Source organism: Corvus moneduloides, chromosome 27, assembly GCF_009650955.1.
Source record: "Corvus moneduloides isolate bCorMon1 chromosome 27, bCorMon1.pri, whole genome shotgun sequence".
Lineage (NCBI taxonomy): Eukaryota > Metazoa > Chordata > Aves > Passeriformes > Corvidae > Corvus > Corvus moneduloides.
Genome location: NC_045502.1, coordinates 5365186 through 5378287, shown reverse-complemented (window position 1 = coordinate 5378287; position 13102 = coordinate 5365186). Strand labels below are relative to the sequence as shown.

Genomic DNA, 13102 nt, shown 5'->3' with positions numbered 1-13102 from the left:
CCCACGGATCTAGAATGGTTCCTGCTTAACTCACCAGAGCTACAGCGAGCCCTCTTGAGTGAAGGACCTAATTTGGTAGCAAAGCCACTAAGAAAGAGTAGCAAAAGCTTTGTTTGTATTAAACCATCTTTGTATTTTTGGTGATGAAAAGGAGCCCCCTGCAATAAAACATAAAGAAGGGGCTCCACCAGCTCAAAGGGGAACTGGAGGCTATGTTCACTTTAAGGACATGGCTACTGGGGAATGGAAAGGCCCTGCAGAAGTGTTATATTTTGGTCGTGGCTGTGTTTGTGTGCTTACTCCTACAGTGGATACCCAGTGGATACCCAGCCGCTGGGTCAAACCGACACCACTCAAGCCTGGAGCCTCCACAATACCACCTTCCGGAGCTGAGTCTGCTTCGGCTACATCTAGTAGCTGATCCGGTGATTGCACCTCTTGCAAACATCGTGCCTACCCAACTTAGGCACTTTGAATCCTGGGAGGAAGCAGAACAGCTACTGGACGCCCTTGAACAGTATTATCCAGGGAAACTTAATTGTCGAACCTGTGGTGTTTGCGGGAAGCCAGGGCATTTTGCATGGTTTCTTATCCGATGTGGGGGTTGTAACAAAGAGTGGTGGGTTCATCAGACACTTCTGTTAGGGGGAGCATGGTGTATTCATTGTGAGGGAACTTGGCGACGTGACACGTTACAGAGAGCTTTAGAACGGGAAACTGGTTTACCAATTTTTCAGGGTCTTACTCTTTATGAGTCAGTAGAACAACGAGCTATTGCTGAGTTTCGCTATCGAATTAATCATAACGTTGCTCGCATTTGCTTACAGCTTAAATCCGCAAAAGTGCATAGAGTTTGCGGAGATGGCCTTAAAATACCATGCCAATGGATGGTGCGTACCCATGAGTGGGAACGCATGTGCCATCGCTTTAGTGCTTGCAACATTGCTGATAACCGTGCACGCTACCGATCCACACCATGTTAGCGCTATAGACCACCGAAGGAACATGTGGATTACCTGGGCTAACCAAACAGGCCAAGATTCTTTTTGCTTATCCTTAGCAACGCCTTCTGACCCTTTCTGCACTTGCCTTATTGGGGTTCCATTAGCAGAAACTGGTAGCCTTAGAAAATACACCCTCAGCTACTCAGAGCCAGAAATTGCACTCTCAACCTTTTGTAATGCAAGCTATTCTACCCTCACTGATAACTATCTCGATACTCACCTCTCTACTTTTAACATCTGCAATGACCTGAAAATAAAGAAAAACCCTCTAGCTGCCCAAGCATGAGCAATTGCCTTAGGCCTTAATACATCTATGTTTGAGCCACAAGAGCTAGATGTCTTAGGCTCTCAGCCTAGTCCCTATTGTCTTATGTTTAAAAGGCAGTCACTTTGACAGCAATGTCAGCCCCCAAAGGCCAAACAAAGATAGCACATGGCTGAGCCCTACCACCTCATGGTACTTTAGCATCACGGTGTACTGCAATGGCTCAGTATGGCCAGTTGATAATCCTCCACAAGAACCTAGGGCTTTGCCCTCAGGAACTTTCCTCATTTGTGGGGACAGGGCATGGCCAGGAGTGCCTTCTAGACCAGTGGGAGGACCGTGCTATTTTGGGAAACTAACAATGTTTGCTCCTAGCATTCAGCAACTGTTAAATATCACACACAAGCGAGCACGACGAAGCGCTCTTCCATTAGATCCTAATTGCAGAGACGATATGCAGTTATGGAAAACTCCTGCTGTCTTTTTTGCTTCTCTTTTGGCCCAAGGAGCTGCATCAGCACGTGCCCTCACTCAGCTTAGAAGGTTGGCATGTTGGACAGGCAAGCAAGCAAATGTCACCTCACAGCTGATAGGTGAGCTTGTTGCAGATGTGGATAGCTTACGCCCCGCCTTACTGCAAAATCGTGCAGCCATTGATTTCCTACTGTTAGCACATGGACATGGATGCAAAGACATAGAAGGAATGTGCTGCTTTAACTTATCAGATCACAGTAAATCCATACATTCTCAGCTTCAACGGCTCACTGAACATACCAAAAAGCTCACTGTTCAGGACAGTCCTTTCGATAGATGGTTTCAAGGGACCTTTGGAGGACTTGGAGTTTGGGCCGTAAGTCTCATAAAAGAAGGTCTTAGATGGGTCGGCATCATACTTTTGCTATTGCTTGGAGCACACATTATATTTTCTTGTTTAGCCAAACGTGTAGATCAACTAACTCAGGGAGTTTTGCTTGCTCAAACTAATATAAACGGGGGAATTGTGAGAGATTGGTTACGTGAAAAGGGACATATAGATTCGGGATATACAGATTCTTTGCAGCTTTCTGATCTGAGAAGCTGGCTACGTGAGAACGGGCACATAGACCCTTGCAGCTAGCTGAGCAAGGTCTCGTAAGACAATGCACCACACATCCTGCGTAACAACTGAAGTTACAGAATATTACATGTATCTTGCTCAGTAACTGAACCACCATTGAGTCTTACAGCTGAACTATGGGTTTGTTTGCAGAGCCAGCAAGGTTAGGTTTTGGCAGCTAAACAATGGACATCTGTGGTTAGAAGGCCAGGGAAAAAGGCAGAACTGCTGACCACGAAAGGGGGTCTAAGGAGGGGTTTAGAATCAGCTTAATCGACGTGAACCACTTAGAATGCGCCGTTACGAATATGCATAAAGCTTATTATTGTTAGTATATAAGGAGTTCTGGTACGATCAATAAATCGGATTCCTGCTGATCACTCATATTGAGAGTCTGGGTTTCCCTTCTATCGCGACAAGAGCAAGTAGGTAAAGCAGAGTAAGAGTGAGCGAAGAGGAAGTAAGTAAGAGAGTAAGGGCAGAAGTCCTCGTTACAATACAATAAATCATCTTCTGTACTGAATACTCTAATTTTCACTAGCCAATCTCATACAAGATACAAATCCTATAGCACTTACATACAGCCTATAAGAATTATTATATTACCATAGAGTGTGACATTTTAACTCCTAAAAACTACTGTTTGGACCCCTTCTGCTGAGCTAGTAGAGTCTGCTCTGACCCTTGGACCTGTCTGCAAGCAGAGGGTATTGTTCAATCAAAAGGGGATTACCTTCAGTCGGCCATACCATTGTTTTCCAGGTGTTCAGTAACTAAGACCTGGTATCTCAAAGGTGGCCTTCATTTTGATGTTCCCAAAATCTTTTGTCAGGCAATCATATTTATAAGGCATTCCTGTTTCATCTTCCCCAACAAATGGTAGTAGCTATGACAGGCTATAGGCAAATGTAAAGGTATTGTGTATGGTGCTTATTGATTGTTATATATTAAGATACTCTGCAAAGAAAAGCATATAATGCTTTGTAACTTGAACAGCAAGCGGCTTCAGGTATGCCTACAGCTGGAGCTGGCAGCTGTAGGGCTGGCTCTGGATACGCACTCCCTGAGCTGCTGTAACTTCGCCTATGCAATAAACAGCTTTCAAGAGAGCCGCCTGAAGTCCAGACATCCTTCGTGAAACTTTCTCCTATAAATTGGTGCTCAGCATTTTAGAGGGGCAAAAGGGGATTTTTTCCGCATATAGGAGACTTCTCGGTGAACGTGTAGTCGGTCGCTGAAACGAAGTGACCTGAGGAGCTGCAAACGAGACGCTTGAAAGGAAAGTGTGTGCAGCTGCTAACGAGAGGAGATGCTTGAAACGAAGGCGTGTGGAGGCTGGACGGACGCTGCGACAGGTCAGAGCCTGGACCGGACCTCAACGAGGGAGGCCGGACGGATGCTGCGACGGGTCAGAGCCTGGACCGGACCTCGACGAGAGACACCTGCCGCGACGGGATGGCAAAGGTGAGCACTGAGTAATCCAGTCATGGGTCAGCATGTGTCTGCCCAACAGAAGGATGTCTATCAGCACCTAAAACCTCTAATTAAGTCCAGTCCAACTAAATTGCCAAAAAAAGAACTGAGAGATCTCATAGCATGGACTGTGACCCATGTCCCAGTCGCTGACTCTAAAGCAGTCTACACCAGAGACTTTTGGGACTCAGTGGCAATCAAAATATTTAATGCCATATCATGCCGGGACAAGAGAACCGCAAAACTCATCCCGGCTTGTGCAGCATTAGTGGAAATATTCACCGTGCCCCCCCCCCCCCACCGGATCCTCGCCCGCCGCCACTGAGATCGGCCGCGCCGGAGTCACGGAGCCAGTCCCCCGCGGCCCCGCCACCTCCTCGCCCGCCGCCACCGAGATCGGCCGCACCGGAGTCACGGAGCCAGTCCCCCGCGGCCCCGCCGCCTCCTCGCCCGCCGCCACCGAGATCGGCCGTGCCATCGCTGCCCCCGCCAGGCCCCATCCCCGCGCTGCAGCCGCCCCCGGCGGGGTCCCCCGGTACCGCGCAGCCGTATCCCTCTGCCCCGCGCAGCCGTATCCTTCCACCACCGCGCAGCCGTATCCTTCCACCACCGCGCAGCCGTATCCCTCCACCACCGCGCAGCCATATCCCTCCGCCCCGTGCAGCTGTATCCCTCCACCACCACGCATCCGTATCCCTCCGCCCCGCGCAGCCGTATCCCTCTGCCCCGCGCAGCCGTATCCCTCTGCCCCGCGCAGCCGTATCCCTCCGCCACTGCGCAGCCGTATCCCTCGGCCACCGCGCAGCCGTATCCCTCGGCCACCGCGCAGCCGTATCCCTCGGCCACCGCGCAGCCGTATCCCTCCACCACCGCGCAGCCGTATCCCTCGGCCACCGCGCAGCCGTATCCCTCCGCCACTGCGCAGCCGTATCCCTCGGCCACCGCGCAGCCGTATCCCTCCGCCACTGCGCAGCCGTATCCCTCGGCCACCGTGCAGCCGTTTCCCTCCGCGCAGCCGTTTCCCTCCGCCCCGTGCAGCCGTATCCCTCCACCACCGCGCAGCCGTATCCTGCCGCGCAGCGCAGCCGTATCCCTCCACCACCGCGCAGCCATATCCCTCCGCGCAGCGCAGCCTCGCCTCACAGGCCGCAAACAGGGGGGGAACGGAGGGCAACGATGCAGCTCCAGTGGCAGGGAGGACGGACAGCCCCTCTGCCGGAGCTGATGCTTTAAATCTAACACAAGGAAACCCTGAAAAGCAGCCAGATTTGTTTGCAATGAGCCCCAGAGTCCCGCCAGCGAGCGGCCGGGATCTTGCAACCCAGAAAGAGAAAACGAGTTCCGAGAGTTTGTCAGCGCTGCTTTCTGAATCAAAAAATCCTCCAAAGTGCTCAGATTATTCTCAATTAACAGACTGGCATGAAATAAGACATCAAATCTGTAAAGATGAAAGTCTTAGTCTATTAGCTAAGCCTGTGATAGCTAGCCAACAGCCTGACAGTCCTAAAACGTGGGCTCCCATCCCCACTCTCGAAATTAAAGAACTAAAAAGGGCTGTAAAATACAGTGGTATTTGCTCACCGTATCTTAAACAACTGCTAAAAAGTATCCTAAAAGGAACACATCAAACTTTAAAACGCATTTTAAATCAACAGAAAGGGGGAGAAGCCCAGGCTACACCTCAAAGAAGGTTGAATAAAGCCTTGTATATTTATAATTTCTTGAACAGCTCTGCAGAAGAGCCTGACCCCCCCATTTACAGATATTTCTTGAACAACAAAAAAGCAAAATTGAAAGAACACCCCCCAATTTTAATTAAGAATTTAGAATCAGGAAAAATAGAAAGACCATATGATCTTATAACATGGGGAAAGGGGTTTGCATGTCTCTCCACAGGTGAAGGAATCAAGTGGATTCCAGCAAAGAACGTGAAGCTGTACCACACATCAAAGCCTGTTGATGGTTCCCCTTCAGCCAGTGACCCCGCGAGTGGAAGCCGAGAAGCAGCACCCAAATGTGAACTAGGCAGAACCACTGAGAGAAGATCGTCTGCCAGAAACGGCTCAAGAAAAGAATGGAGTTTTAGCATTATTTGTGTAGATGCATGTTGCTTTTAACCTTTTGTTTTTGTTTTTGCAGTGAAGCTTTACCTGTAAATCAACCAAAGACAAATGTTTGGGTTGCTTTTAGCCAAGTCCGCAGGCTCCGACACCATCTGTTTATCCAACACGAGCCCTGACAAACCTTTCTCAACTTATTGAGTGCCTTTCCCAGAAGGTTTTGGTAATGTTACTTTTGATAAATATTGGCCATATGATAATCATCACATTTCTCCAACTCCCAGCCCGAGACACCAAGCTTATATTGATAATTTTAAAGTTGATAAATTTGACCTTCAAAAATTAGAAATTTTAGGCACAGTAAAGAAGTAAATGCCACTTCTTCTATGATCAGTGACTTGCTGACAGATGAAGAGGCTGTCAAACATGCCACTTTACAAAACAGAGCTGCCCTTGACTATCTTTTACTAGTACATGGGCATGGCTGTGAAAATTTTGAAGGATTGTGTTGTATAAACTTATCTGATCATTCTGCTTCTATTCTGTCGCGGGTTCGGTTTGTAACCGGGCAGAAACACCAATTTAGTGTAGTGGTTTGGTCCAAAATACTCATTACTGTTTATCTGCTGTGAGATAAGAATTAGGAGAAATGCAAAACAGGCACCAAACTTGAAAGAATATAAAGAAGTTTATTAACAGACCTAAAAGAGGGAAAAAAAATTATACCACCTTCAGAACTCTCCTCCTCCCCCCACCTTCCTCCCTTCTCCCACTGACAATGTAAAAAGACAACCCTTGAGATGTTCAGTCTGTTACCACTTCCATAATAACCTTGTTCAGTCCATTTAGAAAGAGAAGTCTCTTCTTGCTCGTGCTATGAAAACATTATCACAACGAGACAGCCGCCCACTTCCAAATATTGTTCAGTCCATTTAGGAAGAGGAGTCTCTCTGCTCGCATGTGAGTCCCTTCCCCCGACTTGCAGCTTTTCCCGCAACTGCTTTCGAGGGTCCACTCTTGAAGTTTTTGGGGTACAATTTTAAGGTTGAGCCGTTCAGAAACAAAAACAGAGGCCCTTCTCCCTCCCTGGGAGCAAAGGGTCTTCATCATCTTCATCGTTAGGACTATCTCTGGGAGCATCTCTAGGGACTGAGGTTTTCTCCTTTCCCGTTTGGAGCAAAAGTCCTCATCTGGTCCATCTCTCCCTGTCCAAACTTCTCATGAAATTACAGCTGCGTCAGCATCTGCCTATCTCAGCGCAGGTGCTTTTGCTTGCGAGCTGAACACTCCACCCCCCAGATCTTCATGAAATTACCATGAGATACTCTGATATATCACAGCTTCACAACAGAATTTCAGCTTTAAGCATCTCCTCTCTCTCTTCCCTCAGGGTTTTCAGCTCTTCACAGCAATAAAAGGGTTAATCTCACCTCGGCCTTGCAGCTTTGCAGCTGGAATGTTGAATTTTTCTTATCGCAGTGGAGAGGGGGGAGAGCCGAGCCGCTCCGGCTGCCCACGGCAAGGCAGTGGGGGGGGTTCCATGGCTGGAACAGGTCCATCGGCTCCAGGATGGCCGTGGCCCGGCCCGGCCTGGCCCGAGCAGGGCCTGGGCCGGGCCCACTGGCCCCCACACGGGGCCCGCAGCCACCTGTCCCAGCGCCGGAAACGAGAGAGAGCTTGGAGGGGGAGTTTGCCTATTCTTAAATGTGGATCACAGAGGTGGTCACAACTTTAAGTGGCTTAGAGAATTGTCCATATTCAAACTGGCCAGCTGATAGGTTCTGTCAGGTCCCAGAGGAAACTGTAAGCACCTCTTAGCAAGGACATCCCTTCCGGGACTATGCTTGCTAACCTATGACAGTGGCTGGGCTGGCAGGAGTGGGGAGGGTCAAGGGGATTCACAGAGCTCATCCTGCTGCAAGGACGAGGAAAAGTGGCAGTGGGAAGCTAACAGTGAGGAGAGCTGAGGCCTGGAGGGCAGCTCTTGAATGACACTCAAGTCTCACCGGACCTCTGAGATATTGCTGTTCTTCTGCCAGTGAAAGGATGAGTCCCTAAACCTGGGGCTCGCTCCTCCTCGTGGTCAGGGGCATCAAGGAAGGCTACAGTGCGACAGAGACTGCCCTGAGCTGGCAACTCACTGGGGGAAAAGAGGGAGGGAGCACTTGTGAAGTAAAAGGCAGGTGGGGCAGAGAACTGTGCAGAGAAGGGCTGAGCTAAAGCTTGAGCAAGCTGAGAAATGTCATTTGGGCTCATCCCAGATTGATTTCATTTCACAAGTTATTGAACAAGTTTATTTGGGGCGGGGGGGTGTCATGTTTTCCCCTGGAGGCGTGCACTCTGCAGGCTTGAGCTGCGTTGCCGAAATGCTCGGGCACGTCTCTGCTGCAGCTCACACCGGTTCTTCTTTGGCTTCTTCCGGCCCGGTGCTGAGCCGCAGCAGAGCCCTGGCGGAGCCCAGAGCAGCCTCAGCATCCACAGAGCGCGGCTGCAAGGAGAGAAAGCAGAAACCGCCCGTCACTTGAAGGCTGCTGTCCCCCTTGTCCCAGCCGCCCGCGGTGCCCAGGCCGTGCTGGCCGTGCTCAGAGCGGTGCCCGAAGCCGCCCGTCCCTGCTGCCTTTGGCAGGAGAGCAGGATGGCAGGACACGTGCCACCGCCCGCAGCCAGCCGTGGCAGATCCACCTCCTCAGCAGCTGCCCAGAGCGGGATGCTCCTGTGCTCGCTGCCATCTCCCAAAAGCCCTTATCCCACCCGTGCCAAGAAGACGGGGACCCACCGCACGCCACCCGCCGCCGGAAGAAAAGCTGCTCCCAAGCCATGTCCTCGGCCTTCTCCAAGGCCACGTCCCATCCACGCCGCAGCTGCTCCCAAGCACTTCCCGATCCAGACTGGACACCACCTACAACGCTTCCTTGAAGAAAAACAAACAACAAATTAAAGAAAAGGCATTACAGACAAAAAGGAGAAACAAGAAAAAAGGTCAAAAATCTTCTCTCTGTCGGGGGCCTGAGCAAGGCCCAACCTTCCCTACATGCTGGGGAAAAACCCACCCACGGGCGAGGGAAGCCCACGCTTTCTCCCTTCCCCCCTGCACTGCCCCCCAACAGGCACGGCGAGCCCAAAGCAAACAAGGGGACTGGAGCAGCCCAAGCCCTTCCTTTCCTGCAAAACAAAGCAGCCCGTGCACAGCTCCTGGAGTGCCACCTCTGCTCCTGCCATGGGGGCTTGTTTGTGTCGCGCTGGCTGCCCCAGCCCCAGCCCCAGCCCGGGGAACAGTGGGTGGTGGGGGCTGTTGGCAGGGCCAGGGGCCGACTCCCATTTCGTAAGCACCCCAGCCCATCCCGCCCGCCCTGCCGAAAAGCAGCTTGGCAGCCGGCTGAAGGATTAGTTGCATCCGCCCCAGCAAAGGGGGGAACCTTTGCTTCCCGGCCAGGCCGTGCAATGCCCAAATCTGGGAGCATCCCCCTGGGTGTGGACTCATCTGTAAATTCGCTGTGGAGCCTGGCTTTGAAGAAGGTGCCAGAATCGAAGCCCATCATCTTCAGCTTGCCGGTGGCCAGGTCGAGGAAGAGCTTGTCATCCTTGACGTCGTCCTCCATGTCTCCAGCAGCAGCAGCCCCACCTGGCACAGCTTCTCCAGGGGCTCCTTCTTCCCTGCGGCTGAGAGCAGGCTGTCAGTGCCCCGCCCAGGGCCCCGGCTGTCAGTGAAGCAGGACAAGCAAAAGCAGCTTGCACGGCGGCCACCAGTGCTGGGAAGAGCAGCTCAGCTCCAGCACAAGGGCTGCGTGTTCCCATCTGACGACCCCTGCGCAGCGATACAGGCAGGGCAAAAAAGCCTGCGTTTCTTGGCTTCTTCTTGCCAAGGCACGTGTGGAGCTGTAACTTACCGGCTCCCTGGATCAAAGTGTGCCTGTGGCTCTCTCCCTTCTTCTATGGATGATGAATATCCTGCAGCCAAGGATCACCCAACAGGTCTTCTAATGAGGGCCTGTCCAAGGAGTGCAGGGACAGACACCATCTGATCAGCTCCTTGCAGTCTGCGGGGAGAAACCAGAAAGCGCCGGTCAGTTGCAGAAGGCTCCTGTCCGCTTTGCCCCACTATTGCCATGCCCAGGCCATGCCACGGGGGCTCCGAGCTGTGCCTGAACTTTCCCGTCCATTCTTTGTTTTGGAGGAGAGCAGGAGAGCGGGGCATGTGCCACCTCCTCGGCAGCTGCCAGAGCGGGATGCTCCTGAGCCCGCTGCTGTCTCCCAGCACTGCTATTCCCCCCGTGCCGCAGAGATGAGCATCCACCTTGAGAGAGCCGTTGTGGGAGCGACAGCTGGCCCCAGCTGATGTTCCGGCCCTTCGGGAACGGGTGCTGCCCGCAGACCATCTGGTGCAGCACGATGCCCAGGGACCAGACGGTCGCTGCCTCGCCGTAGTACCAGCCAAAGTGGTTCCATTCCGGGGGGCTGTACGATGGTGTTCCTACGGAATAGAGAGGCAGTTCATTAGGGGGACGCTGCCTGCTCCCGGAGCCTCGCCCCAGCATCCCTGGGCACGCGGGGGCCGCACCAGTGGCACGCGGCGTGACCCGCTGCCCTCTCGCCAGCGCCTGTGACTTGTGGACAAACTGTGGGTTGTAAAAGAAGCCACCGGTGTCGCAAGAGGGCAGTGGAAGCCCTGGCAAGGCCCGAGCATTCCACGCAAAGGGAAAACCCGCTCAGTGCCGGGGGGAAAACCATGCCTTCACCCTCCCTGCCTGCATTGCCCCAAAAAACATTCTGAAGCCAAGGCAAACAAGGCGAGCTGAGCAGGCCAAGCCATTTCTCGCCTGCACACCAAACCGGCGGGTGCACAGCTTCTGGCCCCCCCCTCTCTGCTACCCCCACCCACGGGTGTGTTTTTGTCACGCTGGCTGCCCCAGCCCCAGCGCCAGTCCTGGGCAGAGTGGCTGGCAAAGGCTGCCAGCAGGGCTGGAAGATGGGCCCCCGGCCACCCGCCCTCAAAAGCAACTGGGCTGAACACTCGGTCCTGGCATCAAAAGGGAGAATCCCCGCTGCCACAGCCAGGCTGGGCCGCGAGATGCCGGCACCGGGAGCCTACCCCGGCGGGGACTCACCTGCAAAGCGGGTGTAGGCTGTGTCTTGCAGGTGGGTGCCGCAGCCAAAGTCAATCAATTTGGCCTGGCCGGTGGCCAGGTCAACCAGGATGTTCTCTGGTTTCAGGTCCCTGTGCAGGACCCCGCAGCTGGTGCAGTGCCGCACGGCCTCCAGGACCTGGCGGAACAGCTCCCGTGCCACCTCCTCGGACAGGAAGCCCCGCGCTCGAATGAAATGAAGCAGGTCCTGAGAGTGCTCCGGCCGCTCCATCACCAGCACCACGTTGTTGGGGAGCTCGAGCCACTCGAGGAGCTGCACCACACCAGGGAAGCCGGTGGACACCTTGTCCAGCAGCACGACCTCGAGTGGTGCGCTGGTGCCGTCGGGCTGCGGGAGGAGCACGATGCCGTCAGCGGGGCTGATGCCGTGCCAGGGCTCGGGAAGCCCTCGCCCAGCCCGGGATGCTCTGCGCCCTCCGCTGCCCCCACGCCCGCTCTCCCCCGAGGCGTCCTGCCGCCTTCCACCCTCCCGGGCCTCGGCTTATCCCCGCCCGTCACGCCCCGGCTTCTCCCGCTGCCCACCACCCCCCTCCTCCCCCCGCTCACTCACCAGCTCGCCCCAATGACGGATGCGGTTCCGTGGCACCCGTTTGATGGCCACCTGCAAGCCAAGGGGAGCAGCGGGCTGAGCTCGCCGCCCGCCCTGACCAGCCCCATCCTCCTTCTCCTGCGCCCTCCTCCGCCCCCCTCCTCCTGCGCCCGCCGCCGGCCCCGCCACTCACCGGGGCGCCGTCCGAGAGCCGCGTCGCCGCCAAGACGCTGCCGAAGCCGCCGCGCCCCAGCAGCGAACCCACCCGGTAGCGCTCCGTCAGGCCCTGCTGCGCCTTCCCTGCCGGCGAGACGCGGCTGTCAGCGCTCGGCCCGGGGCCAGGAACGGCCTCCGGCCGCTCCTCAACCGCCCCGGGCCGGGTATCCCCAGATGTTGCCTCTTTCGAAGGGGACACCGGCGGCTCGGGGGCGGGGGCCGCGCTGCCGAGCGGAAGAGCTCGGACCGGGGAAGACGCAGCGGACGCGGCGGGAGCGGCCGCGCCGTCCGTGTCCTCGGCGGGTCCCGGGAGGAGCCGGGGCCGGGGCCGGGGCCGGGGCCGGGGCCGGGGCCGGAGTCGGGCCGGCCGGAGCCAGAGGCTGGCAATGCTGCCCAAGAGGCAGGCACTGATGCCCGCCCAGCAGCGCCACCGCCAGTACGGCAAGAGCCGGGCGGAGGCGAGACCGCGGCGGGACGCCCGGGGGCGGGGAGGGCGCAGCCCCGCCCGGGGCCGGGGGCGGGCCGGGCGCATGGCCCGGCCTGGCATGGGGAGAGGGAGGCCGCGGAAGGGGCGGAGGGGGTGGAGCACTGAAGGGAGAGCGGGACAGGGGATGCGGGACACTGGGAGAAGGAGAGGAGGAACAGGACAAGGAACGCGGAGGGTCTGCAGAACCGCTGCTTTCGTGTTGCTCTTCTGCTGCTGCCGCTGCTGCCGCTGCTGCTGCTGCCGCCGCTGCCGCTGAAGCGCTGGGAGCGTTTGTCCGCGTGTCCGTGTGTCTGCTGCCCGGGTGTCCGTTTTTCCCCCGCGCGCCCCGGGCCAAAAGAAGGGAGTTTGAAGCGATGCAGCTGTGCTGATAAGATGTGCTAACCGGGAGAGAAGGGAGGCTGAACTCTGAATTCTTTTAATCATAACATAACTGTAGAAGCTTGCCAATGTGAGTCTAATTATGTAGAAGCAGAAATTCGCTTTGATAAGTTTTAAGCCACTTAAGAGTTAACAAGCTGGTATACTATATAAGTGCCTTTGGATTGCTAATAAAGGGAGCTTGCTTTTATCAACCACATTGGTTGTGGACTGCAATTTCTCCCCCCGACGGAGTCCACGGACTTTTTTCTTTTCCATCATCTGGCTTTTGTTTTCTCTCATTGCCTGATCTTCTCTCTGCTTGCTGAAGATCTTCCCCCTGGAGCTGTTTCCCTGTGCCTGACCTCTTCCTGCCAGCACTCACAGACCCCATATCTCTGTGCACACTCCTTGGCCCTACAGAAACCTGCCTGTGTGCAGGGCACTGGCTGGGGACAGGTTCTGTTTGCA

The 13102-nt window shown here is 54.9% G+C and overlaps 1 protein-coding gene across 3 annotated transcripts; it reads right to left on the bottom strand.

The window, feature by feature from the left end:
• Nucleotides 1–8160: 8160 nt before the first annotated feature.
• On the bottom strand, nucleotides 8161–12434 carry LOC116435674 (serine/threonine-protein kinase pim-1-like). Of its 3 annotated transcripts, none has more exons than XM_032092181.1 (7): nucleotides 11765–12434; nucleotides 11593–11643; nucleotides 11004–11370; nucleotides 10193–10369; nucleotides 9786–9935; nucleotides 8675–9596; nucleotides 8161–8386 (listed from the first exon to the last, which is right to left on the bottom strand). In XM_032092181.1, exons 1-5 carry the CDS (start codon nucleotides 12332–12334, stop codon nucleotides 9829–9831), a joined length of 1272 nt encoding a protein of 423 aa, XP_031948072.1. In that variant the 5' UTR covers nucleotides 12335–12434; the 3' UTR covers nucleotides 8161–8386; nucleotides 8675–9596; nucleotides 9786–9828. The 3 variants fall into 3 exon arrangements, with proteins under 3 accessions (XP_031948072.1, XP_031948073.1, XP_031948074.1); XM_032092182.1 differs by having other exon boundaries at nucleotides 8675–9558; XM_032092183.1 differs by having other exon boundaries at nucleotides 11837–12433.
• Between the last annotated feature and the right edge of the window lie 668 nt (nucleotides 12435–13102).

Bases quoted from the DNA above. Each gene is read 5' to 3' on its own strand.
- LOC116435674 (XM_032092181.1), bottom strand. From the start codon at position 12,334: ATGCCAGGCCGGGCCATGCGCCCGGCCCGCCCCCGGCCCCGGGCGGGG. The intron at 11,371-11,592 runs GTGAGTGAGCGG...CTCCTCCCGCAG, and splicing joins TCCGTCATTGGGGCGAGCTG to CCCGACGGCACCAGCGCACC. The intron at 9,936-10,192 runs GTGGATGCTCAT...TTCTCCCCGCAG, and splicing joins CCCACAACGGCTCTCTCAAG to ACTGCAAGGAGCTGATCAGA.